The sequence below is a fragment of the Seriola lalandi genome, unplaced genomic scaffold (assembly GCF_002814215.2).
Source record: "Seriola lalandi dorsalis isolate HSWRI2012SDOR001 ecotype SW California unplaced genomic scaffold, Sedor1 jcf7180002054864, whole genome shotgun sequence".
NCBI classification, from domain to species: domain Eukaryota; kingdom Metazoa; phylum Chordata; class Actinopteri; order Carangiformes; family Carangidae; genus Seriola; species Seriola lalandi.
In genome coordinates this window covers 336,296-364,117 of record NW_019525417.1, presented here as the reverse complement: position 1 = coordinate 364,117, position 27,822 = coordinate 336,296, and the positions used below count along the sequence as shown (strand labels likewise).

The following is a 27,822-nucleotide window of genomic DNA, read 5'->3' as shown; positions in this document are numbered from 1 at the left end:
GTGGGGGGTGGAGAGTGAATGATAGAGTCAGCCGTTACTGGCAGGTTTTCAAGTTCAGGCATCAGAGTGTTTTAACAGCTGCTGCTCTTCACTCGCTGAAGACACACACACACACACACACAAAAGGGATGTGCATGAAGGTAGTGCAGAAGTTGCAGTCTCCTAGTTCTCACTTGGTGTAAATCTCACACCGACTATCACAGGTGATGAAGCTTGCTGGGGGAGGTGACGGTGGCGGGGGAGCTCATCGGGGCTGGGTGCCAGGCTCTGGCAGGCCTCATGGGCCGGCTCTCTGATGTAGCTGATTAGACCTGTGGGGTCTGGGGACAGCACTGTCTCTCCCTCTCTTTCTTTGCTTTGCCACTTTATCCACGGAGGAAAGGGAAGGGAAGAAGTCTTTAGAGGAGTCTATTTTTATTCAGGACCTGAAGTATCTCTCCTGAGATGCTGTCTAGAAGAAGGGGCTTTTACATCACCCGTATAAAGGCTGATGTAACTGACTGTTTTTGAGAGCTTTATCATTGATACTACACTTTTGGGGGAAAACATCCACAGACACTCACCCCAAGACAAAGACAAGATAGTCACAACAAATGTCACACTGACTCACGCTCTTCAGCTGCATCTCAGTGCTGATAAAAACCTTCCTTTCATGGACTGTATGTAAATTTCAGTATTTTCTTGCCCACTGATTCAGTCCATTAGAAGAAGAGGACCAGCAGTGAGAGGCACGCATGAAGTCAACACAGCAAAACATGGAAGCATGCATGGATAGGGATGTCAACACACACGCACGCACACACACACACACACACACACACACACACACACACACACACACACACAAGTCCCCTGAACCCTCCGCCTTCTTCCATCCACCCACCCACCCACCAGTTACCACTGCAAACCCCAAACCATGCCATAATAGGGAAAGAGTCACACCACAATCAGCATAACCTCTTCACTTCATATCACACAAGAGGGAAAAGATAAAAAGGCACTTCAATCCATCACAGCACACCGCACTGCACTCTCAAGCCATTACTGGCACCTTGGAGAGAGGCCGGCTGAGGGAGGGAGGAGGGGGGGGGGCAGGCAGACATTTTCTGTCAAACCCCTCCGCGGGACTAGTCCTGTACTGTGGGCATCTTCTGATCCTCTGCTGGGGCACTGGTCAACTGGCAGCAGAGAGCAACCATGGCATAAGGATGGCAGTGATTATTGTCAGAAATAACAAAGATCCTATTGAGTCAATAGAAAGATGTGTCTAAGAAAAGTGTAATCTCACTGTTAGACTGAAAACTCTATGTCCTAAAACTAGGAAATTAGGAAAAAGTCAAACCTGTGATTCACCAACCTGCATCAAACTTTAAACAAGTGCGTTTCAAACAGTTACAGACGCTCACTGAGACATCTGGCGATTCAGTGCCATGAAGGCATAAAACCAGACAACAGTGGCATGTAACGAGTAAGCATAAGCAAATGAAGGCAACCCCCACCCATGAGCACAATCTACACTTTGCCTCGCAGCGCTATTGAGCTGCTTACAAAGAGGCATTCACTCTCACACACAGCTTTCAAAGATGACCATACATTAATGCCATAGGGCATATGAGCTTTCACTTGCCATGTATAATGAGCCTGCCTTCTCTGTGGCCTTGGCAGTATGTCGCCACAGGCATTTTGCCTTAACCTGGGCTTAAAATCCAGTGACCTTGTGTGGGTAAAGTGGATCAGAAAATAATGTAAATACTGCAAGGCTAAAGGGAGTCAAAGAGAGACAAAGCACTCATGTGTGATATCTATCCTGTGTGCAGAAAGAGATGGAGATGGAAAACAAACAAAAAAAAAAACGGGATGGGGACCAAGGAAAGTTAGGGACAGTAACATGCTCCCTGGCCACAGAGATGCCGGATGCCAAGTGGATTGTGGGACCGTGGTTGGGGGATGTGGATGATGACCAGAAGATCACAGGTCAGCTGGTTTTGTGCTGACGGCCAGTCGGTGTGTGTTTGAAATGGTGCCACTCTGCAGGCTTCAGACATTGGAGTGACACGCTCACCAGAAAATATCTGATGCCAGTAAACCATACAAAATTCAGGCTGGAGTATTCATCATTAATGAAGGCCACTTAATGAGCTGATGTGAAAAGCTTGGGCGATACCACATGGAGCAGCTAAATATTTCTACACCATAAACACAAATGACCTTCAGCGCATGACTCACTGCAACACGACGTGTGAAAACAGACGGGGCTGGACTGGGTCGGGGAATCAAACAACACCTTACAATGCTTGTATGAGGACTTGATATTCCTCCTTCCCTCTTTGTTTAAGAGGATTGTGAATGTTCTTTGAAAGCAAGGGGAGAAAAAAAAAAAAAAAAAAAAGGTGTTTTGTTTGACACCTGTAGAGGTGTGTTTCCTAGGGAGCACACTGCCTCATTAAGCATTAGTCCCAAAACACACCCCCAGATACCCTCCCCCCTCAATCTCCTCTTTAAACCCCCACCTCCTCCCTCCCAGTCTCACAGAAGTGTCAGTTTTCAGTGTCTCCATCTGAGGTGCTGGTGGTGGCAGCACTGTAACGAGAGAAATTTAAGTATGAAACACTGAAAGGGAAGTTTAAAAAAAAAAAAAAAAAAAAAAAAAAAAAAAGCATAACTTGACGTGAGAAAGTGGCACACTGTCTACGCATGGAGCGGAGGAGGAGATACATGAGGGGAGATGAATCTGCAGGCCACACTGGCAAATCCTCCCCTCCCCATCAAAACAATGTTCCTGGCCTCTGTGACCCCTCACACTCCACAGCATCTGCTGACCACAGCTATACACACACATCCACAGCAGTGAGTCCAAACCAGCACACCGCCGCGACATGCAACACCCCAGCACTGTTCAAAATCCTACCGCAGACCATGTCCTCACACCATATGTTGTGAAGAGGTTTTGGGGGTGGGGGGCGGTGGGGCTGAAAGAAAAGCCACTTGTACGCCTGGCTTCTTAGGGAGGCCTGCGTCTGTCACCCGCCATACACAGAAAAACTCAGAGGCAGGCGGACAGGTGCTCCGTGTGCCTCTCTAGGTCTCTGGGGTGGTGGTCATGGAAGATTAAGGGGGGTGTAAAAGGCTGTAATACGATCCAGCACCTGTCAGACACATGCCTCAAAGCCGCTCTGTGCTCCACATTTCAAACTCTCCGGGCGTAGGTACCATTCATGCTCACTATGGCAGCAGCAGCATGGACACAGGAGGGACTTCCCAGTGTCCTCCTTAGGTCTTGGAACATGATGCGACATGTCAGTGATGGACCCCAAGATTTGTCATTCAGACTCAGTGAGACCTTTACAGAGGGGGTAGTTTTGAGTTCACCGACCTCTAAAACCACCAAAGAGTTCTTATTTTGTCTTTGTCCCTGGGGACTGTCCTGGGATTTCCATGAAGCGCACATGCTTCGATGTCACATACTGTATTAGGCTGCATCTACTGATTACTTCCATTATATATTCATCTGCAGGTTCACTGTTTACTGGGTTTAATGCATTTTACATGAGTAAAGCCTAAAACAAACCAACTCCACTTAACTCATTAAAAAGAGAATATATTTTTATGAAATGAAACATTAACGTTCAGTTGTGCCGTTTCAACAACACAAATTTCATGTCATTATGAAGTGTCTTCTGTTTAAGCAGATATTTGCCAACAAGACTGCTCATAAGATGAGATGAGTCAGGGATTTGGCTGGTTTACCACCTCCACACATCAATTTCCTGCAGTGAACACTGTAATCGATTCATCACATAGTTTAAAAAATGTCAGAAAACAGTGAAACTGCACATCACAGTTCTTCAAGGTGTATTACTGGTTTTGTCTGAACCCCCAAAATATTCAAATAACACCAATATAAAAACTGAAAATCTTTACTTGAAGGAAGTTAAATCTAGCCAATGTTTGATGGATAAATTACTGTAATAATTAATGGTTTTAAAGCTGTCATTGATTGATTTTCTTTGCACTGGCAAACCAATTAATCGTCTTTTTGATTCAGTCATAGTCATATCTCAACATAGAAATATTGCTGTTTTATTAGTTTGTACAGCTGTAAGAACTGTGTGTCACAACATGTTCACCACACTGCTTTATAAGGTTGACTGGTGTTTCAGTCTTCCACACAGATCTGAGGCTTTGTGTGTAAAATATGAATGGTGGTGAGCTATAGCTCGAGGCGCGATATCTGAGAGCTGCAGGGGGTGACGAGAGTCATTACTGCCGTGAAATGCTCATTAGCTGCTCAGCAGACCATGGCTCCTTGACTCTACCCGGGCTGTTTCTACAACACAGTCACTGCTAGGAAGCCTTCTCAGTAACACGGCCGACTGAGGCAGGTACACGAGTCAAAGGGCTTCTGACAGAAGTTAACAAGGGAGTCACACATTCACCTCTGGAATGCTCTTCTGTTATCACAGTTATGTGAATCATCTCCCGGCTCGACAAAATTCAAATATGCTAACAGACCACTTGTGGAATTGCATGTGGTCATAGAAACTGACATGTACTTTCCAGAGGCCCTGTTTGTCAAAGAAATAGTAGCCAAGTGGCGATCCACAGAGCGTAACACAAGAGAACACAACAAGCGCCCACTCCCACTCACTTACCCATACTGCCTCTGGATGAGTGCTGGGTGAATGGGCTGCACTCCGATGGATATGCCTGGAAGATAGGAGGCCGGCTGTCAGACACACACATTTGCATTTACAGAGGAGGACCGGAGAACAATACACAGAGAGCATAGAGAGACACAGGCAAGAGTCCGTTTCAAACCTACCCATAATGCAACAACAGTTTCAAATGTGCAGTAAACAGCAGTAAAAACAAGTGTGTAACTAGGAAAATTAATGTTATTTCATATGTTAATACACAATCTGCTGCATATATGGATCTGCTGTATGGATTGCCTTACTGAATGCAATGGTGAGTTACTACTCAAACATTAAATGGTAGCAAACAATGTCTTTTATCCCTAAAGCAACGCAACATCACAAGCAGAGGTTTGAAAAGGGCTTAAAGAGGTGATTTATTATGCATTTGTTTGTATGTCTGGGCAGGATGAGACGTTCTCCTGACAGCGATGTGATAAGTCCTAGCCACCATTGGTTGAGTAGGATGGAAGCAGCATGATTTTCTGGATTTTATCAATGATTTAACATCTCACCTGTCTGTATGCTACGAGGCTTGGCACCCAGGTAAGCCAGGTTGACGTTGGCCTTCCTGCCGTCGATGATGGGGTTGGGATCCTTGCAGGCTCTCTCGGCTGCCCCTCGGTCTGTCATCGTCACCTGGCGACAGAGTCAGACAGAGTCACAACAAGGTCTCACAAGACAATTAAAAAAAAAAAAAAAAAAATCATCTCATATTACAAAGCAGACAGCGGCGCGGCGTCCCCAGCTGGACACACATTTGGGTGAAACATAAACACTTGACACATAAAACAGATTTCAGCGAGTTGGTCTTATCATAAAATTCCCCCCACAGACTTTCCACTGTAAAGATTCTGTTTCTCTGAAGAAGAAAGGAAACTACAAACAAAGCACAATGATAAGCTTTGAAAACTGCCCACAGCAGCAGTAGCCAGCCACTTGTCTGCCACTCAGCCATGGGCAGAGCTGCTGAAATATGGATCTGGGAAGAGCAACAAGGAGCTTATCCAATTAGGGACAAAATATTAAGGAGATTGGTATTAGTCTACCCCTCCTCTCTCCCTCCTGGCATTAGACGAGTCCTTCTGTTTTGATTGCCATGTTTTGCCAACTGGGAGGGTTCAGTCACCCCGGCGTGTGGACCGAGCAGTGAATGTAGGCCATGGCTTGCATTGTTTAAGAGGACGTTTTTAAAAGAGAAGTAGGCTCCTTAATAGTGGAAGGATTCGGAACAAAGCCCACTCCAGGGCCTGTGTTGTGAACACACAGGAAGGAGCGAGGCTGTGTTTACACTGTGAAGAGTCTTGCTGTGGGGGGGTTCTACTAATCTACCTCTGAAGTGTGTTTTTAAAAAAGAAAAAAGAAAAAAAAAAAGGTGCGCTCAGCTTTGGGGCACCTCCCTCCCCTCCCGCTGCCAGGTACCTATCCAACTGGAACGCTTGGAAACAGAATTAGCAGGTTGCCTCATGCCACACAGAAAGTGCTCAGAGTATAGAGTGCTGATTATTTCACTACCACGGGTATGCATGTCTTGTCCTGGGCAGCACCCACATCACCCTGAGCCTGTCTAACCTGAAACACCAGCCTCTGTGCTCAGCCGTTTGACACCGGCTAGACTCACAGGACAGCTTTCCTCTGGGTTAGAGAGCTGATGGGTAAACACCAAGAGCAATTGTCTTACAATTCTGCCTTTAGAAGTAAACATGCAGACATGACAGTTTTCCATTCCTTCTTTGGCCCGACAGAACATTAGTGCTGATGTGTCTTTCCAAGGTTCTGCTAAATATTTGCATTTCTTGTGCTGCTTCTGTTCTTTGTGTCAAAGAGGGAATGGCAGTCTTTATCTTCCTGGAACAGGATAAGTCACCTATTAGTGATGGTTTAAATCAGACATCACAAGGGACTTGGATATTTTTCATTACAGCAACAGTGGCCAAGGATCAAGTTCTGATTAATGTACAAATAAAGTTCATTCCCCTCTCTTCCCCATGTGCTGAGATCAGATGGCAGTTCAAAGATCATAAACAAGCTGTTTTTTTTTTAACATCATTTTACATCATTGCCTGTGGTGGCTTGGCCTGTCAACAGACTTTTAAAAAATTAAGATCAAAGAGAAATCTAACATAAATTCACATGGTAAGAGAGAGCCTATTTGTTGATTTTGGGATTTCTCTCTCAGCAGTCAAGATATGATATAAATCATGTGCTACAGCCAAGTGCTCCAGTCCGTGGCAATGGAGGGCAGAGTGTGCAAGGTCAATCTCCCCACTGCTCCAAAATAACCATATAAAGCAAGCAAGATGTGCATGCAGTCTCTCTCTGACTCACTCTCACTCTCTCTCTCTCTTTTCTCTCTTTCTTTCTCTCTCTCTCTCTCTCTCAGCCATAAGTCTGGGCTATTCAGGGGTGACTGGGGGGGAGACTTCATTGGGAGGTTTAGGGGGTTGAGGGGGGTGGGCATCAGACATATGTTGAAATATAATCTTCTTAGTTACCCATCAACTTGTGTGATCCCTCATCCTCATTAGGCTAAAATAACAGCCAGTCAGGCGAAAAAAACAGAGATCCTGTGCAATTGTGCGTTTAAGCCTCAGCGGGGGGATTTCCTTTGACATGTATCTCAATTATTACATGCAGCAGATAACCAGTATTTATACTTAGTCATACACACGTGTAGATAAAATGGGGAGACATAAGGGAGACATTAGCGCATACAAAGGTGATTGTCATGCAGAAGAGGATCACTTTGAGCATGTTTTAATGACAATCGCCACGAACTGAGCTGTATGGCGGAAATAAAGCGAATAACTGAATGGTAATGAGACTTAATAATGTTAAAAGTTGTGAATGTGAGCAGCGTGTGTCTCATGGTGCAAGACTGACTTGTTTGTACTTACAAAGCCGTATCCTCTGGATTTACCGGTCTGTCTGTCCGTTATCACCACAGCCTCGTCAATGTCCCCAAAAGCCTCGAAGTATTTTCTCAGAGAGGCATCGTTCGTGTGGTACGGCAGCCCGCCCACAAAGATTTTGGTAAAGGTAGTGTCTTTCTGAAGCGGTGTGGGATGCATGACTTCCAGGGCTCCGTTCATGAACTGATGCAGAAGCATTGGTCAGCCGGAGAGAAGACCGGAGGCTCACTCAGCAGTACACTAAGCGCCTAGCAGCGTCCCAGCATCAGTGAAAACAACACTCAGTATAGACACTATAGAGATAGAGACTTTTCCTCTCGCGCTGTGACCTTCGCTCAAAGTTGCAGCAACCTGATGACATCTACGTCTCACACTGCGTTGCCTCCGCCGGTCGAGTCCAAACTGGCTGCTTCTCAAACGATGTGAGGAAATGTGCTGGGAGATTTTATATGCCATGACCGAGGCCGCGCCCACAAATAACTCTTGACCAATCAGAATAGCCACTGAGTTGCAACTTGGGCAGCGGCTTCTCCCATTGGCTCGCCTCCCCCCAGCCCTTGAGCTGCACCTGCTTTTGTCCTTTACAACACAAAGAAAAAGCCGTACTGTACGGCAGAAAGCCACATGGTGTATTGAAACGCTAATGGGGAAGCAATTGTCTCGGCTTCTGGCCTAATTCACCTTTCTGAAATTTAATAAGCGGCAGGTTAAGTTTGCATATTTTACTCTCACTTCTCTTTCTCACCATGATATTTTAAATACAGCCTGAGGAACAAAGTTTTATCATTCAGTTCAACTACAAATAAACGGGATAGTCGACATCACGCTTCAACTGAATACACAAACAATTGTAGTTCTGAGTTGTGAGTTCTTCCTACTGTACCCTCACAATATGTTCTATTATAGTCTGGAGTAATGTGTTACTGTACAACATGCCATTTATAGTAAAACTACCACTACCACATAAAACTACATATTAAACTTCCAAAAAGGGGTTTTAAACCCCTCAAAACCCCTTTTTGGAAGTTTAATATGACAAATATGGCAAGTCTAATTTATTTCATTACCCTGTCATACAAGCAAATGATTGCAGTTTGCAAAGATTGGAGCAAATGTAACCTGTGTGTGTTATATTTACTACATTTGGCTACTCACAAACACTGATAACCTCTGTGCAGGGAAGGGCAGACCCAAGGGTTCAGAGCAACAGGTCAGTCCAACAGTGACAGCTGAAACTGTAGAAATGACTCTCCTCATGCTTATAGGTAGACCAGTTAGTCAATCTCTTTTAAGTAATCACGAGTGCGGTCAGCCTGGAGGACTTTCAGTCCAGTTAGTTAAAAGAAACCTGGTGCAGACTAACGGAACAGCAGAGGAGACGCTGGTCTAGAGGAGTGGTACCTGTGTCACCCCATGAAAGTTGAGAGGAGCCGGTGAATTGTGGCAGCTGCTTATCTTCCCGCCCTCGGTGCCTTGCAGTTTCACTGCTAAGTACCAAGGGTCAGGCTAACAGTGAGGTGATACTCTAATGACCTCAATAAAATTTAATTTAACACCTTCTCCTCTATGAACTGGTTCACTTTTCACACATGGCCTTTGTAGCTGCCCATGCTACCTCATTCATATCCTCTTGATAAATCCCCCCATTTCCAGCTGTGTATCCCTGTCAAAAGAACTTAACCTGGATGAAGAACCCCATTGTCCTGCTTTGATCTCATTTGTCCTGTTAGCTCCCAACCACAGATCCTGGTCTTATCTACAGGTACCTGAAGGGCAAAATGCTCACCCTGCTGGTTAACTTGGATTAAAACAAGCAGACAGAAGGGGTCATTGTGACACAGATGCTGTTCAAAGTTTATCATTTTGATTTTGCGATGATTCCAATGTCAGAGACCCACATGATGGAGAGATTTACAGCTGAAATATGAGATAGTGGTCATGGTTTCGCATGCACATTACAGTTCCGTAAACACCCAACAAACATTTTTACAGCATACTTACTCCCTCAAGTTGGAATAAACATGTTCAAATCTAAGAGTATGCACTTTGTTATTTATTTTACATCCCAGTTTCATTAATGGAGCTAAACCACGGAGTAACAGCAAATCAAATGAGAATGAAAAGTCTTTGGACAGCTGTAAAAAAAGAAAATGAGGAGCTGGAACTCATAAAAGAAAAAGACATCAAGATGAATGACAAATAAAGCCCTCCCCTTCTATGATGACCTCTAAGACCAATTGTCACACAGCTGTCATCAACGCCAGGTTGGGTAGGCCCCTCTGATTGGTCCATGCACAGTACACGCAGCACCATGGCATTGGTCCGGGTGTTTGCCGAAAGGAAGGAGTCTGTCTCGAGCGTATACACACACTAAAGCAGCAGGTCTTCCGCATTTCCTCACAAGAGATGCAACTTGGCACGATGAATCTAAAGACAGGAGGGAGCAGTCAGTCACAAAGAACATTTTTCTGAGTTTTTTTTTGTTGTTTATTTCTGAAAGGGGGTTCTCAGCATGTCCCTTTTTGCACAGAATAAACAGCACAAAATCACTCTTCAGCAGACAAAAATATATCCTTACAAATGATGATCGAGTCATTATAAATGAATGCTTGCATGTGTTCAGTATTCCCTTAATCTTTTCACTGTTATCTTTGTAACTTAAATAAATCCATAAATAGCTTTTTTTTATGTCACTGAACACACTACAAATCCTTACTACTTACTACAGGGTAAGTACTAAATACTGTAAAAAGCCAGCAGGCTTCATCTCCCAAAGAATCCTGACTGTAGAAGTGCAAAGGCAGCTTGTATACACTTGTATACGCAGAGAACACACAAGCCTTCAAAATGACTTCACTCAGGTCGGTGCTGCACCAATCCTTTACACAACGGCTACTTGTAGCAGTACTGAGATCTGAATCATGTCCTCACTGCCCAAATCCATGCATGCGAAGGGGAGCCTCGAAAGGGCCCAGAGCGAGTCAAAAGGTCAGAGGAAGCGGGGCAGCCCTGCCCGGCGACCATGATCTCCAGGTTTACAGACAGTGGCTGCCCTTCTCTCACCATTTCTTGTTCCGAGGCTTCAGCTCCTCGGCAGCATTCCTCAGGAAGATGTAGTTCTTTTTCTGGGGGTTGTAGTACTCATGGCCCTGAGTGATACAGCGTGGCATCAGTGACGACAAAGCAGGAATACTTTGGAGCACAATTATGAGTAGAGACCAGAATGAACTTTGTAAACTACAGTAGTAGAGCACAAACACCTGTTCACAACTTCTATAAAGATTTTACACCTCCTACCTTCGACCAGTCGTAACTGGAAGCATACGCAAAGATGTTGCCATTGTGGTTGAAGCAGCAGGCTGTAATTGGCTGGTCGAGCTGCTCTGACGTCTTCAACTTGGTGCGGGCGTCTTTGTCCCAGAAGCTAAAGCGCCCGTCTGAGCCCACAGTAGCCAGTGTGCCGTGGACAGGATGGAAGGAGATAGCATTCACCTGATGGAATACGGAAATTAGCAGGTGACACGTGGAAAAAAGAACCACTAGGCTGGTTGACGGGTCACAGTGACTATATTATAAATCAATGAATCTGTGAAGTAATACACAAGGGCTGAAAATCAACTGACATTATAAGTCCAACAGAAATCCAAGAGGGAATCATGCTATTATCAAAAGGAGATACCGACATAGGTGTATTTAAAAAAGCAATTTACATTAATTGATGTTAGTGTTATTAATTTTTACATTAATACTGATTTCATATACTGAACACTGCACTAAATAAAACACTATTAACTGAACCTTTTCACTGCAGACATGACACATCATTGCAGGTAAAGCACATGTGTAAATTAATTCAATTACTTTTAGTTGCAGTTATGCCAGTTGAAGGGCATCCAGTATTACTGTCATTAGTCCTACCTGTGTTTTTCCTGCTATGACAAGGAGAATGTCTGCTGTGAAAAAGTTTATTTTTAGCAAGCTGCATCAAAACTCTTTGCAATAAAATCCACAAACTTGCATAATTTGTCTTTGATCTGAAAAAAAAAAAAAAAAGACATACTGGTGCAAGAACTTACAGCATAGATGTCCTGTGGAGTGGTTGTGTTGGTTCCGTTGGACCTGTGGCACTTGAACGTGAAGTTGTCTTTGGCTCTAAGAGACATCAGCAAACACACATGTGTCATGTTTTGCCTCTGGCTTTTAACAGTAAGGGCAGTGCCTTTTTTAATTTTGTAGTGATAGTAATAAAGTGTTAATATTTGCACTTTAATGTACTAAAGAAACCCCTGTAGTGACTGATAAGACTGTATAAAATTGATTGTTTTAAGACACTCACGGGTTTGGAGGGTTGATATAGTGGATGGCCACTCGGCCCTCAATGCTTCCCAGTGCAAAGCCTGTGGGCTTATTCTGCTTGTCCTTGAATATGGCCACACAGCGGTGCTGCCAAGACCACGTCAAAAATGTACATCAGATCAAAAGGCCACAGTGTATGAAAAATGAAATATTTATATTTTCAAAATATTACATTATAGTTTCTAAAATTGGCTTCATTCTCATTGTTAAAGAAAATGAATCTGGTTATACATGCTGTATAGAGAGATACAATTAAAATATAATAGTTAGTGACACGTTGTATTCACCTGATGTTTGAGAGGAGAGTCTATTCTACGAAATTCCGAGGGCTGGTTCTCCAACTGATACACTATCAGGCCTCTCTCGGCTGTGGCAACCACAGCCATGGGGTAAACCTACATATCAGGGTCAGGAAGGTGAAAAAAGGGGAAAAAATGATTAATCAATCAGCTGATCAGCAAGCATTAAAATACATGTCATAAAACCCTAAAACCACTTACAACATCTGCACAATAGCATCTCTCTGGCATCTGCAGAGACATCATGGGATTGGGAGAGCGGGTGTCCCAGAACTGAAGAGAAAAACAGACAAGCTGTCATTTTCCTCAGTGCTACATTAATCACTGCAAAGTGTGACATGCCAATCACTGAATAATTGCTTATGCATGGTTATATGGCAGCAGAGTTCCCACACCCACATCAAATTCAAGCTCTTTTCAATGACTTTCCACACCAAATTCCCTCACATTCAAGGCCCCAACACAGCATAGTTTGAGGAGGACACGGATTAAGGTTAATTACTGAGAACACCACACTAAGAGTTTTTATAATGCGGACTAGCAGGTTTTACCGAAGCTCACATACAACAATTGAAAAGAGATTGAATGTTGTGAACACTTCTGAATTGTGCTGTGTTACAGTGATGGTCTCTCTATGTGGTCTCTTGCCTTCTCCTTCACAGCACAGCAAAACAATATATTGTGTAAGTTGAGCCAGAGACACAGAGACTTATTTAAAGGTTGAAGAGCTGAGAGACAGCCGGAGACATTGCCCTATATACCCCATATAATAACCCTGTCTACTAATGTTAAGTAAAAACAAAAAATTCAAATAAACTTTAATTTCTATTTTTGCACACAATATTGAAATTCAAGCACTTTCAATGACTTGTCAATTTGTCCATTTTCAACAACATACGAGGCCTTGTTTTTTTTTCTCTAAAATGTACAAACTTTAAGGGATTTCAAGGACCCATGGGAACCCCGTGTCAGTGTCTACACAAGCATATAAGGAATAAAGACTAACTGACAACAGACTGACTGGGTGCTGATGAATTTGATGAGTCAGACTTTCTGAAAGCTGTTTTATTTCCTAATCTGGCCTCAATTACCACAAGAAAACAAAAGAGTAGTCAGTCTGGTAATTAAAAAAAAACAAACACTCTGTACCTCCCCAAAACAGTTCTTGTCCTTTCTCACTAGCTTGTGATTCTAAACATGATATATTCCTTGTCTTTTTTGTCGTTTTCTTGCTATGGAACCTCCCCATGAGCTGTGTCCTTAATACAGATTGAATGAATTAATGTTGATGTAATGTGCCGTACCTTCAGTGTTTTGTCCCAGCTGCCAGTCATGATACAGCTGTAGTTAGGGGCTTTTATCCAGTGGATTGCTTTGATTGGACCATCGTGCTGTGAAGAGAAATGGTGAAAGATCTTAACTGAATTTATCTTTATCTTTCTTGTGACCACATAGTTGATTCGAGGGCTCTCATCCAACCTGTGCAATCTGCATCGCTTGATTGCTGTTAAGATCCCACATCTTGGCTGTCTTGTCACAGGAAGCAGTGAACACTTTACTCCCATCCTGGTTAAAGAGAACAGCACATCATAAATGATTCTATGACCCAGCACCCAGCATTTACTGCATGGATGAGACTACTCCGCAGGATGAGACTTACATCACTCCAGCATGCATCCAGCACCGGACCTGTGTGCATTTGCTGGGCTTTAGGGACAGTCTGTCCATTGTCTTGCACCTCCCAGCACCTGACCTGAGTGTCAGAAGATACAACAGTTACACTGTGTAAACTTGTGAGCATGCTACAAACATATTTTATGCAGAAGTAGTCCTTTGTAGAAGAGAATCCTGGTGGAGGCATCCCTCAGCCTCTCAACTTCACTGAAATCCCATATTAAAATAACAACTGATTATGTTTCACTAAATACACTAGATTTCACTGAGCACCATTTTATGACTGCATAACTAACTCACATCATTGGCCCAGGATCCCCCAATGAGGAAGTTCCCTGGCATGGTGGGTGGACTGAAAGCCAGACAGCTGATACTGTCATCTGGAGGTGAAGTCACTTCAACATCCTGTGAGACAAGTTAGGAACATCAGCAACAAAGGAGAAACATAAAGCTGTCCGATAAAAAGGTGAAGGCACCGTTTTCAGCGAGCCACCATAACAAATTATAAGAAACCACGTCAAATATTTTTCTCCTGTAGTTCTCCACCTTACCTTCATTGGATTATGACTGTCTGTTGTTGTGCTTCCAAAGACACCGGTCCCTCCTGTTCCAAACCCGGAGCTCGTCCCAAATAAGCTCATAGTGCTTTAAAGTTATTCCTAATGAACACCTGGGACAAGACAGAGGTACGGGGTGATTCACAAACGATAGACCACATTGCCTGTAGCTTTTGGATCCATCCACATTGTGAGAAGCCACATCGTGTTCACGGGTAACATGCAGTAGGTGATAAAAAAACAAACTGGATGTGGCGTTGAATCAAACACTGTATGTGACGCTGGGTAGCAGCATTAGGTTGGGCTATATAACTGATACTGCCAGACCTTTAGCATGGCACTCACATAAGTATTTTCACACTCATGATATAGGTTAGACATCACAGAGGTTAACTCGAGTAACGTAGACACATACATCTGACACTTGACAGGACGCAGCTCGGCAGCTAACGTTAACGCTAACTCCGTTAATGACCGTTGCTAGCCTCTACACACCAGCGGTTAGCTCGCGTGTTAACATAAGCATGTGTGGGCAGTTGAACCGTGAATTATATCTAAAATACATCTAACCTCACGTGCTAATAATTGAATCGTTGTGTGGATCAGAAAATGTAGATAATTGAATCCTAGCTAACGTTAGCTAAGACCGTTTCTGAGACCATCAACCGGGATAACTTCCCCGTGCAGCAACATTTTTTTGGACATTACATCTAAACACCGCAGCATCTGTAACACCGCCTCATAACAACATCAAAACACATACCCCAGATTTGTTTTTGGCTGTGGCTGTAGTTAAAGCGGTAACGCCGAAAACGCCAAAACTATTTGGCGCAGGAAAAATGTGGCGCTTGTTTCACGCTACGTCGCAGTTTGATGACGTAACAGGTCCGCTAAAAGCACACTTTCATGAAGTAACGCTTGGAGGCAGTGCATGACAAAAAGTGACTTAACTGTTCTGCGGAAAGCAGCGGGGGAGTGTGTGAAGCTGCATTCAGGGTAAGTACAGTCTCTCGTCTATTGCCATCGTATCCCAGCAGGCTACACTGAGAGAAAAATGTAGACGATTATCATGGGTCTCTTTGGACAAACCCACTGTCACCTCCATTAGTAGGCTACCGTATCTGTCTCACACAAGTACCTCTCACTAGTGGAGCGCACATACAGTTCAATGTTTTTAGTATTACAGATGCATTAACAAGAGGTTGGTTTAGTTGGTTGAGAAGATGGAGTTATTCTACTTTACATAGTTTTCAGATAAATACAGTGGACTGTAATATTTCCACCTGAAATGTAGAAGCAGAAGTAGTAGGCCTATACATAATGTATAAAGAAGAGGTATAAAGCAACATTAACTGCAAGACCTCAAAATTGTACTTAATTATTCATGTGCTTATGTACTTTCCAACACCCATAATAACATGCCTGTATTCCTTTTTATAGCCTACTTAAATTTAGATTCTGCCTGCATGGACCAGCATGGACACATAGTCTGATTGAAAAGCTTGAATACAAAATAAAAATCAGGTTGATCAACAAGCTGTGTATATGATAAAAAGTTTTGGTGGAGGATTAATAGCAACGTTTCACAGTTTAATAGTAAAACAGGCCCTAATATATGGATAAAACAACCCAATCTCAGTGCTTCTTATTCATCTGTTGCATTATGTGCATTAAAATAATATGACACACAGTATGGTTGTAGCTCCAATACATTAAATTATAAGACTGTCAGTTGGGAGACATGTTGAGATGCATCCACCCCGCTTAAGAGTCCTTGAGCAAAGCTGAGTTTTACAGTCTTAAATAGTTACTGTTAAAGAGGGAGTAAGGTTTACAAATGTTAATGTTTGTAGTGGACAGGGAGGACTCTTGAGTTTATATGGGTTTCAAGGGATGAGTCATGTAAATTGACTTCTGCTGAGAAAAACATTTTTTCTGGTGCAACTGTAGCTTTGAATTACCTTTTTGTTGGTTAATTTTAGTTTGAATGAATCTGTTTATCCAGTGGTTCCCTTTATACAAAGAGAGGAGTTGAAAATAGAAGCTGAGAAACAGAAAAGCACACTAGTAAAAGGCCATTTCAGTTTGGTGGCTATGACACATTAACCTCTTCCCTTGATTTTAGTGTGCTGATCCAGTCACCGCTGTCCTCAAACAAGCAGATGTATCTGTACTTGTGTGATCCTTCCTTTGTCATTCATCGCCCGCCCTCCACCCCCATTACCTCTCTATTATAGCAGCCGCAGTGGAGTACCTTATCCATTGTTGTAGTAATTCATAGGGGCCACTGGCATGTCCCTTCATGTACCTGGGCTGCTACTGCTGATCACTCCCTTCAACAATTAGGGTGGGCTTGACTTTATTGTTTGAGTTCAAAGGTGTCTGTGTTGAAGAAGAGATTAGTGGATTTCCGCTCTTTACCTTCAGACTGATCATTTAGTGTTGAAGTATCTCCATGTGCACAGTGTGGGGGCACTGTGCCAATAAATTTAAACTGCAGGTCTGTTATAAGCAAAATACCATGCGATGCGAAAATAAGTACACATGACCTTTGATGGTAGGACTGAAGAACTGTGGTCACAACAGAGAGAAACTGGCTGCCAGACTTACAGAGGAGACAGATTTCCAGGGAAAAGATATGCTTACCTAATTAGTCCCACTCTCATCAATGGCCAAAGAGCCCTTTAAAAAACAATGGATGGAGTGATGGGAGACCCCACCCTTCTTATTACCAAGATAGAGAAATGCACTTCATGAAAGGACACTGATCCATTCTCGCTCTACTTTTCATTGCCTCACTCCCACACGCTGCCCCAGTCTCCCCAGTCTTGGTTTATCCCATTCTGGACCCTTCCTGCCCCTCCCCTGACACAGCCTCAATAAAATCCATTCCCAAGTTGCCATCTAGAAGAGCACAGGGCAGTATGAGACAGTGCGCAACGGCAGAGGATGAGGGAGTGATATTCCGAGTTGATAGAGGGTAGTGTGTTTTACTTCCCCACATGAAGGAGGACTCTTTAACAAAAGAACCACATCTCTAGTCTTATCTTTCGACTTGTTGGAGGCGCGCGTAAAATTTGGGCAAAAATGGTGACAAGCGCCTTGCCGACAATAATGACCCTCTTGTCCTGGTGTTACTGCGCGTTGTCCACGCAGGTCGCCTTCTCCAACTTTTCCATGGACAACGAGGTGCGCTCCAGCTTCATCCAGCGGCGGCTGCGGAGCCAGGAGCGCAGGGACATGCAGCGGGAGATTCTCTCCATCCTGGGGCTGCCGCAACGTCCGCGGCCGCACTTCCACACCAAACACAACGCTGCCCCGATGTTCATGCTGGACCTGTACAACACTATCTCCACGGACACAGGGCCACAGGGATATTCTTATTACAAGCCCGTTTTACCGACCCAGGCCTCCCCCATGGTGACCCCTCAAGACAGCCGCTTCCTAGATGACGCAGATATGGTGATGAGCTTTGTCAACCTCGGTAAGTTAACTTGACTTTTGGAGGTCATTTCAATTTTTTTTAAAATCCTGTGTCTAACTTGCATTAGATAACATAGACACACTATGTGTGTAGTGGCTCAGAAGCATTATAAAATTTGAATTTATGACTTTTTTATTACAACTCCCCTATAAGGACATATAAGGGCTCTGTGATACTCTGAGTGTCAAAATCTGAATCTGCTCCTCCATTATCACCAGTGGCCACAAATTGATACCACAGGGACTGGTTCATAGAAATTTGTAACATTTAAAAAGTTATTTTGTAGTTATAACAGATTTTTCTTGACAAACTGCAAAACAACAAACAAAGTTCATTATATGTTGTTGTACAGGGGCAGTTTTATCTTTGTTATCTGACTCAATCACCTAAAGAATCATGGGTTTAAATGCTTTGTACTTTGTTGCAGTGTAGTGCCTGTGTAGTACTTGACAACAGAGTGCATTGATTAAGTGTGTGTGTCATTGCGAAAGACTCTGTGTCTCTGACATTGTGGCTTTTAGGTCACTTTCTTTACTTGAAATCAAGCATTATGCATTCCGAGCTGTAAATGTTATGACAACATGCCTGTATCCGATTTCACCAGAATCCCTTCAAAGCTCTGGGGGGCAGGCTTTAGCATGGCTTTGTTTCGCATGACTAGGAATTGAACAGGCATTTCTAAACCCCTGGGGAGTGGGAGACAAGTTGAGTGAGATCAAGATACAAACTGCATCTAAACTCATGTTATTGCTGCAGTAATCTCTGTTATCGCAGGTGTGCACGCATTCCTGCATCTACATCTGTTTGTGTGTTTGTTTGGAGGGTGTAAATCACAGGGGTCACAGGTGAGAGTCTGGGCTCACTCAGACATTATTGAATTTATAAAAAGCAACTCCTGCCTTTGTTTCCCTTGGAGATCCTACCGCAGCTCTGATATCACTATGGTGAAACAAGCAGATGGCACGGTGCCTGTGGCTCTTATCCGGATGTGGTTACATCCAAGACCAACCCTCGCCTCCTTTACAGACCTCTGCTGCCTCAGGGCTTGGATGAGGGTTACAGGTCAGCATGAGGAGAGGAAGTTTGTTCAGATACGTCTCCAAGAAACCTCTAACCATCTGTTTGTTTGCCATTGAGATTGAACTGAAGCCTTTAAATGAGGAGCCATTCAGAGTTATTTTTTCAATCAGCCTATAAACGTGCAGTTAATACTAAACATTTGGAAACTATAAAAAAATCTGAACTGCATCACATAAGATTTTATGTCTTTAGTCGTGAACTTCTAACTGACAGCGTTTCGCTAATGAGATCTGGAAACATTGTTTCTGAAAACCAATAACAGATTTATGTGGTTCCACATCTGAAGACTGATTATAAATAGGAAGGAGGAAAAAAAAAGGACACAACGAGTGTGTATTATTTCTCTCTCAAGCCACCACGGCCTCCTGTGCTGATGATTGGCAGAGTTTTTAGTTCATGCTCTCACATTGTGCTGGAGTAGATCTATCTTGGTGGTCCCTGGATGATCGCTTCAAGACCCAACTGGATTGTTTCCTTTCCAAAGACCACAGCTTCCAGTGTGAGGGAGAGTTGCTGTAGTGCTCCCAGTGTACTCCAGGTATATAGTGCAGGTGGACAGTGGTTTAAGTTGCTTATTTTAAATAAATCAGCCGCATTTACTTCATCTTTAAATTAAATTAATTACGTTAGAAGTAAAGTTAAAAGGAAGTATTCAGCCCCTCTCTATCATTTGTTAGATAGTGTTTTTAGAGGTTGTGCAGTCATATTGTAAAGTCTACACACACACTCTGTATATCACATCACTGTGCACATGCTCATACATGTACGCGGCTGCATATGTTTACTGCTGTTGGAATGCCAAACCACAGGTTGTGCTCCAGAATCACAGGAAAAAGCATTAGTCTCATTGTCATGCAACATTACACAATGCAGCTGCTATTGCACTGCACATTTGCAGTTTCTATTGTACAGTTGTTTATACAGAAAGGGATTGAACGCACAGCTGAGGCCTGACCTTGCTGTCAGTCTTATCAGTCGTAGCTGTTCTGCAGCCCTCTCTCACTCTCTGCTCTGCTACTCCTCACGACGGCCTCCTTGTTTACCGCTGCTGAAGTCTTTGCCTGGAGATGGGTACACATGCGTTCAGTATGGGCTTTTTTTGCATTGAACACAGCACACCTGCAGAGCATGGGAAAAGGCTTAATGACCAGAAATGTCACTGGCTTTCATTAAAAAAAAAAAGGGAGTGCAAAATGCTCTCAAACAGTTGGAAGAATGACCGCTTCACCGAAGAACAGAGGGAGTATTGTGTTTTTGAGAGCGAGCAGGAAGAAATGTGTTTGTCCTGCTAAGCTGATCTGTAGGTAGCATAAGGAGATCATATGAAGAATTTATTTTGCCCCGCCAGAAAATCTCATTAACCTTCTCATTATTTGTACATTCGTCTGCAAAATAATTGCTTTCTTTTTTACTCCAGTTGTAATTGCACGGCCGCCCTTGATGGACTTCCTTTCAGCCCTTTGCTCTGCATTCTGCAGCAGGTTTATGAAATGGTGCAAAATTTATTCATCAAAAGCCTTTTTGGTGGTTCTAATAATCTGCCATGCACCAGCTTATAGGGTGTTAAATATGCACACGTTCAATGCCTACCAATGAATGGCCAGAATAATATTTACCACAAACTTGAATAAATTAAACATCATACACATGACAAATGAATAGACAAATGCACAACAATAATATAAACTTAAAACAATTATTATTGTTTCTGTGCAGACATCGTGATGCATCCTATAACCACCCACACCTGTTTGTATAGAAAGCTCCCACTTACTATAAAACTGCAGTAGGTTAATGATAGCTCCATGGCTGTGTGGCCCTGCAGTGTCAGAGGAAAGCTGAAGTGTTGAAATGCCTCCCAGAAGGAACTTTGCATATCTGAGGTCTGATCTTTGCAGCTAATGGTCTCTAACGTAAACACACCAAGTCCTTACAAGCAATTATTGCTTTCATAAAAACACCCCTCGTTCCCTCCCAGCATTTAATTGCGGTCAAACAAATGACTCGCAGGGTTCAGAATGCACCGCTCTTAACAACGAATGGCTTGTGTGTGTTATTGTGTCGTTAGAAGTGTTTTTAGAAGACTTTGAGTGTGAGTGTGTGTGTGTGTGTGTGTGTGTGTGTGTGTGTGTGTGTGTGTGTGTGTGTGTGTGTGTGAGTGCTTTTGTGGAAAAAAAAGTTATGTTTCTAGTGTTGGGGTACTGTGTGTATGGGTGTCTGCACACTCAAACAATGGCGGACCGTCAGGAGGAAGGCAGGGTGATGTCATGATGATGTCAGGGTGTATGCCACTGGGCAGGATGTGTTTAAAGTGGCTAATCGCTGCTCTGCACACACCTTCACAGAGACCTCCACTGCTCTTTCCAAGGACAAACACATTGACTAACACTGTAAAAACACGACACTGGAAAGCTTCAGGGAGCTTTGGGGTCTTTCTGACCAGCGCTCTTCTGGAAAATCTGAGTGTTGAGAGCTTCAGCTGGATCAGGGCGGGGTGGAAACCCCACTGTGCCACCCGCTACTGCTGCTTCACCGTATCCTCTACAATCAGAATGAAATCACTGGACCGTAATACATGGCAGAATGATCAGGGACGTGTGGGTGGTACAGGCTCTGGTAGTTAAGTCGCACATGAATTGGTGTGGCTCTCTATACTTTACGTGAGTGTGTTTGTAAAAGCACACTGGCTGCTGTGGTTTTCCGGGCAGTGCCTTAACAGGCCTTTTCTTGTGGTCAGCACATGTGTGCAGTTTAAACAGGGAGCCAAACTCAGCCCTGAGTACGTTTTTACTCCCCCACATTGGCATGTATGGCAGACTCGACTTAAGTGATGTTTAGATCAATCACTTCCCTCACGGAGGCCGGATTTTTCCTGTTTCTAACGGTGCTTCAGAGATGTGGGCAGAGCGACACACATCAGAGAATCCTTCGACTCGGCGACAGTTTTGACAGATATTGCAGCCACTGACTGGTTTACCATCTGATTGTACTCAGCGGTTTGCTTTTTCCACACATGTACAAACTTTCCCTGTGAGGCTCAGAGATATTATTTTACTGTGTGTGTGGGGAGAAAACAGTCAACCATTAATCACGCTTGTATCACAGTTGGGTAGAGTACAGTTTGAGAATTTGATGAAAAGTAAGCCTCAATCACACGTTGATTTACAGCCTCTGACCTCTGTGTCACCGTCAGAAAACCACCTGTTCTTCAGATCTGCTCTTTATATCCTCTTCTCTTTCCTCTCCTTGTAGTTGATCAGGATCAGGATCTCCTCTACCAGCAGCACCGAAGGGAATTTCGTTTTGACCTTTCACGTATTCCAGAGGGAGAGGCCGTCACCGCAGCAGAGTTCAGGATTTACACGGATTTCATCCAGGAACGCTACGAGAATGAGACATTCAGAGTCAGCGTCTACCAGGTCCTGCAGGAGCCTCCAAATAGGTATGGGTGTTTTATTTTCAGCTCTCAGTCGTTTTACCATTCCTCTGTTATTATTTCTCCCTTGGTTTGCTTGATCTTGTTTCATGTGTGTCACCTTGATCTAGTGTTTCTGGACATTTAGTATCAAATTGGCCAAATTATTGAAAACGTATTTTCTCACTTATCTTTAATGGTATCTAGCAATGCGGATAGTTTTGGTTTTATTTGAGTAGATTGTGAGATACGACCCGAATATGATGGAGGTCGTTTGTATGTGGTGCTCACAGCCTTGAAAAATGACATTCAAAAAACCAGCAACTTGACTTTCCAGAAGCAGTGTCCCCATTACTCTGGATAATTCACAGAGCAAACTGTCAGTGCTTTTTATTAGGACTATGTCTTTCATAGAAAGTAGTTCTGCTGTTCAGAGAGAGGTATGTGGCTTATCCTGCTTGTAGGACACATCGCTGGTGAATTTTTAACCATGCGAGTGTTGTGACTGTGGATGGTTATGTCAGTCTGTTGGTAACGGTCCACTCCCTTGGTCCAGACTGAAATATCTCAACAATTATTTGCTGAATTGCCATGAAATTTCCTCATAACACCACCATGAAGCTGACATTTTAATTTGTCCAAGACTTTGATTGGACAAATGAACAAATACTGAGCCTGACCTAATGACATTCCCATCAGCCTTAGCTGTAATTTTTGTTGAGTGCTAACCAGCAAATGTTAGCATGCTAACATGCTATATGAAGATGGTGAACATGATAAATATTATACGTACTTAACAGCAGCATGTTAGTGTGCTGATGTTTAGCTCAAAGCACCATTGTGCCTACGTACAGCCTCACAGAGCTGCTAGCGTAGCAGTAGCATCTCAGATATGTTTAAATGTCATTTTTCAGTCACTATAAACTTATGAAATTCTGTTTTTCTCCGTTATATTTGGTTGGTGGCAGAAACCTGAGCATTTGAAACCAGCTTAAAATGAAATAATTAAAACTCTCCTCGTGGCTGCATATCACTGTAGTTAAGTGAGAAGATGTGTTTTTGTAATTTAGGTGAAATGACCCTTTAAAGCAAGCAAGTCTTCATGTTAGCTGGATGTGTCATATGATTATCCACTTATGCTAGTGACATGGTAAGAGTAGCGCGGCTGTGTTTAAATAAACAGATTATGCCACTCTGTGAAAGCTGGTTGTTAAGCTGCTGTACGTGCACACAGATCTGTCGCGTCTGTCTACATTTCCCCACAGGTTATTTCTGCTGATGTTAGTGTCAGCACTGTGGTTGTTTACACAGACATTAGTGTCAGTGACAGAAACAGTGGTTCTCTCCAGAGCAAGTTTACCCTCACACAGTCACAACAGTGCAGTCCCCGGGAGACCTGCATTTATAATGCGCGGCTCCGACCACAAATAACACTCTCAAGCCTCAAGACGTCATTTCACTCTCTGTTACACAGGTGGTTATTCCCCCATGTATCTGTCTGTAGGTCTGTTTTATCTGTCAGTCTGCCAGTTTCTGTATCACTCTCACCCCGTGTTCTTGTTTCAAAAACATCTGAAAATCTGAAACATGACAGATCCTCTGTTGAAGAATAGTTATACTTCCTCCTCTTCCTCATAAATCAATGCTCCGCCATCCAGCCACATTATAGAGTCTCTGCACCACATCAACCCGCCTCAGCCTGACGGGGGACGTCAGTGAGCAGAAGGAATCAGCAGATTTAAGTCTTTCATCGTGACTGCGGAGCTTACGATGGTGTTAAGGGCAACCCCATTGTCATTCACAGAAACACAGAGGCCGCTCCATTCAGACGAGCAGGCAGCAGGACTACAAGACAGACGTCTGCCTGAGAGCCTGTAAACAAAGCTATTGTTTGTGAAATCTGCCCTTTAGACGACACATCTGCGTAGGATTCTTCTTCTTGGATGTTAAGAAAGTGCTTGTTTGTTAAAGGGAGAATACATGGTTCAGGCTGTTTGCTCTTGAGGGAAATCCCTCTCAGATTTAATTTACATCTGATGAACAATGATGAGATTGTAGCACCTTTTATATAGAACCGAACACATAAGTGGACAAGTTAATATAAATGTAACTAAAATGATCATGTTTAACATTTGAGTCCTTTGCAGTTAATGGCTGTCAGAAGTCTACAACAGAGATTTGAAAACATCTGGTATTTTCCGTGGCGATGCTCTAACCTGTACGGCAGCCATATTCAATTCTTCCTTGTTTTGGCTCCAGCCTGGTCTTTAGCAAATAAAACACACTCTGAGGTCAGGCGTCTGACTCCCAATGTTTGGCCATAAAACTTCTGTGTTGCCATTAATGTATTATTTTCCTTCTGCTTTGTCTGAAAACCGGAGGAATGTGTATAAAATGGTTATGATTCCTGCACAGTTTTCCCAGTGTGGATGTAAATACCTTCAAACACAAGGCTGAAAGTTCTTTCATCTCAGAGTTGTTGTTTCACTTCAAATCAAATCTGCTGATGTATTCAGCCAAAACAACATAGAACAAGTTGTCCTAATCCTGTCTTTCTACACTGCAGATATTACAGGACCACACATGTAGTTTGGGATTCTTAGCCTATTACATATTCATTTTATATAATTTGCATGACAGCTACCTATTTTGCTAAGCAGATCACATGTCTTCAGATTGTTTTCATAACTTCCAGACAGACATTGGATTCCATTAATTTCACAAAGGACTGAATTCAGTGCACAGGAACTTGAAAACAAGAGATGCTGCATGCAGAGATGGTTGAAAGTCTGTTGCTTTCAAGGAAACTTCAATGAATCTGAGATTTGAGTTTATACCAGAAAATCACTTCATCAGATACCTTGAAATGTACATCTGCCTCAACAATAAAGGTATATTGTTCTCTTCCCAGTGAAGTGGAGCTGTTGCTGCTGGACCAGCGAGAGGTTTGGGCTGCAGAGGAGGGCTGGCTGGTTTATGACCTGACCACCACCAGTAACCTCTGGCTGGTCAACCCCGAGCAGAACCTTGGACTGCACCTGGTTTTGGAGGACAACCACGGTCAGTTGCTGCCATACAGTCACGGGTTGGGATACATTGAAGCCGCAACAGTCTAAAGACTACAGTCTTTGTCTAAAGTAATGATTTATGGTTTTGATGAATGCTCTTTGAATCCTGTGGTTAAAAGCGACACCACATATTGAGTAAATCTCTGTAGAGACTCCTTAAACTCTCCTAGAGTTTAAGTTACAGTTGTGGTTGTTGTGGTCGCATTAGGATGAACAAATGATTGTTTAGTAGAAACTCAGATGTGTATTGTTGTCATATTCAGTGGTTTGTTGTTTTCTTTCCCCTGACTCCCCCTGTAGGACAGAGGAGGAATCCCCAACTGGCGGGGCTGGTGACGGGGAGTGGGCCCCAGGACAAACAGCCCTTCATGGTTGTCTTCTTCAAAGCCAGTGAGGTGCATTTCCGCAGCATCCGCTCTGCCCATGGCCACAAAGGTCGGCAGTCCAATCGCTCCAAACCTCAGAGGACTGTTCAGGATACACTAAAGGCAGTGGAGGCTGCAACAGGTGTCTGGACGCTTAAAGTCTCACCATCATAGAACAATAATGATTTTGACCTCCATGGCTATGATACATTTTACATGCTTTTAATACATTTGTGTCTACTCATTCACTTCCAGATAACCTTGGCATGTCTAAAGAGGGATGCAAAAAACATGAGCTCTATGTCAGTTTCAGAGATTTGGGATGGCAGGTACAAATTTGAATTTTCATTTTATTGAATTCTGATTTCATTTGCCTAACTTCATTTCCTTTCCAGTGAAGTGACAGTTAATTGACCTTTGCCTGTGGTTTTACTCTGATCAGGACTGGATCATAGCACCAGAGGGGTACGCAGCATACTACTGCGAAGGGGAATGTGCTTTCCCTCTCAACTCCTACATGAATGCCACTAATCACGCTATTGTGCAAACTCTGGTAAGTCCCAAACAGCCCCTAATGAATTGCACTTTCACTGCAACCTCCACTTTCTGTGAGGACTGATTTATGCCTCTTCTAACCACAGGTGCACTTTATCAACCCGGAGACGGTGCCCAAGCCCTGCTGTGCCCCAACGCAGCTCCATGGCATCTCGGTGCTCTACTTCGACGACAGCTCCAACGTCATTCTCAAGAAGTACCGTAACATGGTGGTCAGGGCCTGCGGCTGTCACTGATCACTTGTCCCCCCCCCCCCCCCCCCCCCCCCTATGAGTTTTGCAAATCTGGAGGGAGGCTTAAAAAGGCAGAGGTGGAGGAAGCAGAGACAAGACGATTGACTGCCTGGTCACAAGGGAGCTCCTGCCACAGAATAAGTTTTATTCTGGGAGACTGTTTTTATGATCGGCAGCTGAGCCGCCCATGCAGTATTAACCACTACCGCAGCCCGATCACAACTATTGGTCACAGAGAAAGACTGAACAAAGGATTTCCTTTGTTTCCTTTTTAGTGTGATGAGAAAAAGTGCACTAAAAGGACTCAGTATGGAGGTACTTCAGAGGCTAAAACAAAACATGGATTTCTAAAGACGTAATGTAAAAAAGTTTCAACCATTTTCCCCATTTCCAGAGATCATATGATGTACTACACGTAACTGCAGTTCAATTCTCTTTTGACTTCAGGCACGAGAATATAAAATGTTGCCTGGGTAGAAATGTGCATTCGATAACGCCTTACACAGCCCATAAAACTTTAAATCTCCACCTTCCTGTTGAACCACTGCACCTTGTCTTTTGGAACAGCTGGATGAACTTCCTGATCAGAAAAAGTGTTCTGCAGCAAACCTCACTGGTGTTGAGGTGGTTGTTAGGAAGGCCAGTTGGACCAGGTCAGGTGTAAGTCATCTGGCAGCATGTGTGTGTGTTTGTGTGTGTGTGTGTGTGTGTGTGTGTGTGTGTGTGTGTGTGTGTGTGTGTGCGTGCGTGCGTGTGTGTGCGCTGCTGCTGATGTGGACGAACTCAGTGGAGAATGACAGCCAAGACTGTTAATAACAGTGTGTGGGATTGAAAGCTCTGGCTGTTGGACCTGGTTTCCTGGTGCAGACATATATCACCAGGCCTGTGAAAGGCATACAGTCTACAAGATGTCAGTGATTCATCTTTATGACGTGGCCATCAGGGTGTGCACCATCACCCCCGACTGCAGCTGCCTTCTTGGAGTCGGAGCAGAGCTGCAGGTGATCAAACAGAGGCTGTAATTTCCTTTTGTCAGATATAAGTAGTTGAATAAATGGAAAATGATCAAACAAGAATCAGTGTTTTTACCTGATTTGGCCTCAATGATATTCTTTACAGTGGCATTCAAA

General features: G+C 43.5%; 3 protein-coding genes across 4 annotated transcripts in view; 1 reads left to right on the top strand and 2 right to left on the bottom strand.

Annotated features, from left to right (window-relative positions):
* The window catches only part of LOC111670895 (RNA-binding protein 38-like), a 10,254-nt gene extending 2,243 nt beyond the window's left edge, over positions 1-8,011 (bottom strand). The window contains exons 1-3 of the mRNA XM_023427840.2: positions 7,592-8,011; positions 5,210-5,333; positions 4,653-4,707 (exon numbers count right to left, since the gene is read on the bottom strand). Of these exons, the coding sequence (XP_023283608.1) occupies positions 4,653-4,707; positions 5,210-5,333; positions 7,592-7,804 (392 nt within the window). The 5' untranslated portion in view covers positions 7,805-8,011. The remainder of the gene's footprint in view (positions 1-4,652; positions 4,708-5,209; positions 5,334-7,591) is intronic.
* A 1,422-nt stretch (positions 8,012-9,433) lies between these two features.
* On the bottom strand, positions 9,434-15,367 carry rae1 (ribonucleic acid export 1). Of its 2 annotated transcripts, XM_023427845.2 has the most exons (13): positions 15,256-15,367; positions 14,487-14,605; positions 14,236-14,340; positions 13,922-14,014; positions 13,741-13,827; positions 13,566-13,652; positions 12,463-12,534; positions 12,250-12,357; positions 11,943-12,049; positions 11,683-11,758; positions 10,904-11,098; positions 10,670-10,755; positions 9,434-10,033 (listed from the first exon to the last, which is right to left on the bottom strand). In XM_023427845.2, coding segments are annotated over exons 2-13 (1,107 nt in total). In that variant the 5' UTR covers positions 14,577-14,605; positions 15,256-15,367; the 3' UTR covers positions 9,434-10,032. The 2 variants fall into 2 exon arrangements, with proteins under 2 accessions (XP_023283613.1, XP_023283612.1); XM_023427844.2 differs by lacking the exon at positions 9,434-10,033 and having other exon boundaries at positions 10,666-10,755.
* Positions 15,368-17,399: 2,032 nt separating this feature from the next.
* Positions 17,400-26,712, top strand: LOC111670923 (bone morphogenetic protein 7-like). Its single transcript, XM_023427872.2, has 7 exons — positions 17,400-17,976; positions 22,309-22,498; positions 25,383-25,531; positions 25,840-26,046; positions 26,160-26,233; positions 26,347-26,457; positions 26,546-26,712. Exons 1-7 carry the CDS (start codon positions 17,580-17,582, stop codon positions 26,693-26,695), a joined length of 1,278 nt encoding a protein of 425 aa, XP_023283640.1. The 5' UTR covers positions 17,400-17,579; the 3' UTR covers positions 26,696-26,712.
* Positions 26,713-27,822: the final 1,110 nt, after the last annotated feature.

Excerpts from the sequence above, each read along its gene's own strand:
- rae1 (XM_023427844.2), bottom strand. The coding sequence starts at position 14,576 with ATGAGCTTATTTGGGACGAGCTCCGGGTTTGGAACAGGAGGGACCGGT. Across the intron at positions 11,759-11,942 it reads TATATCAACCCTCCAAACCC|AGCCAAAGACAACTTCACGT; the intron begins GTGAGTGTCTTA and ends GATGTCTCTTAG. Across the intron at positions 11,099-11,682 it reads CTCCACAGGACATCTATGCT|GTGAATGCTATCTCCTTCCA; the intron begins GTAAGTTCTTGC and ends GTATTCCATCAG.
- LOC111670923 (XM_023427872.2), top strand. The coding sequence starts at position 17,580 with ATGGTGACAAGCGCCTTGCCGACAATAATGACCCTCTTGTCCTGGTGT. Across the intron at positions 22,499-25,382 it reads CTGCAGGAGCCTCCAAATAG|TGAAGTGGAGCTGTTGCTGC; the intron begins GTATGGGTGTTT and ends TTCTCTTCCCAG. Across the intron at positions 26,047-26,159 it reads GGCAGTGGAGGCTGCAACAG|ATAACCTTGGCATGTCTAAA; the intron begins GTGTCTGGACGC and ends ATTCACTTCCAG.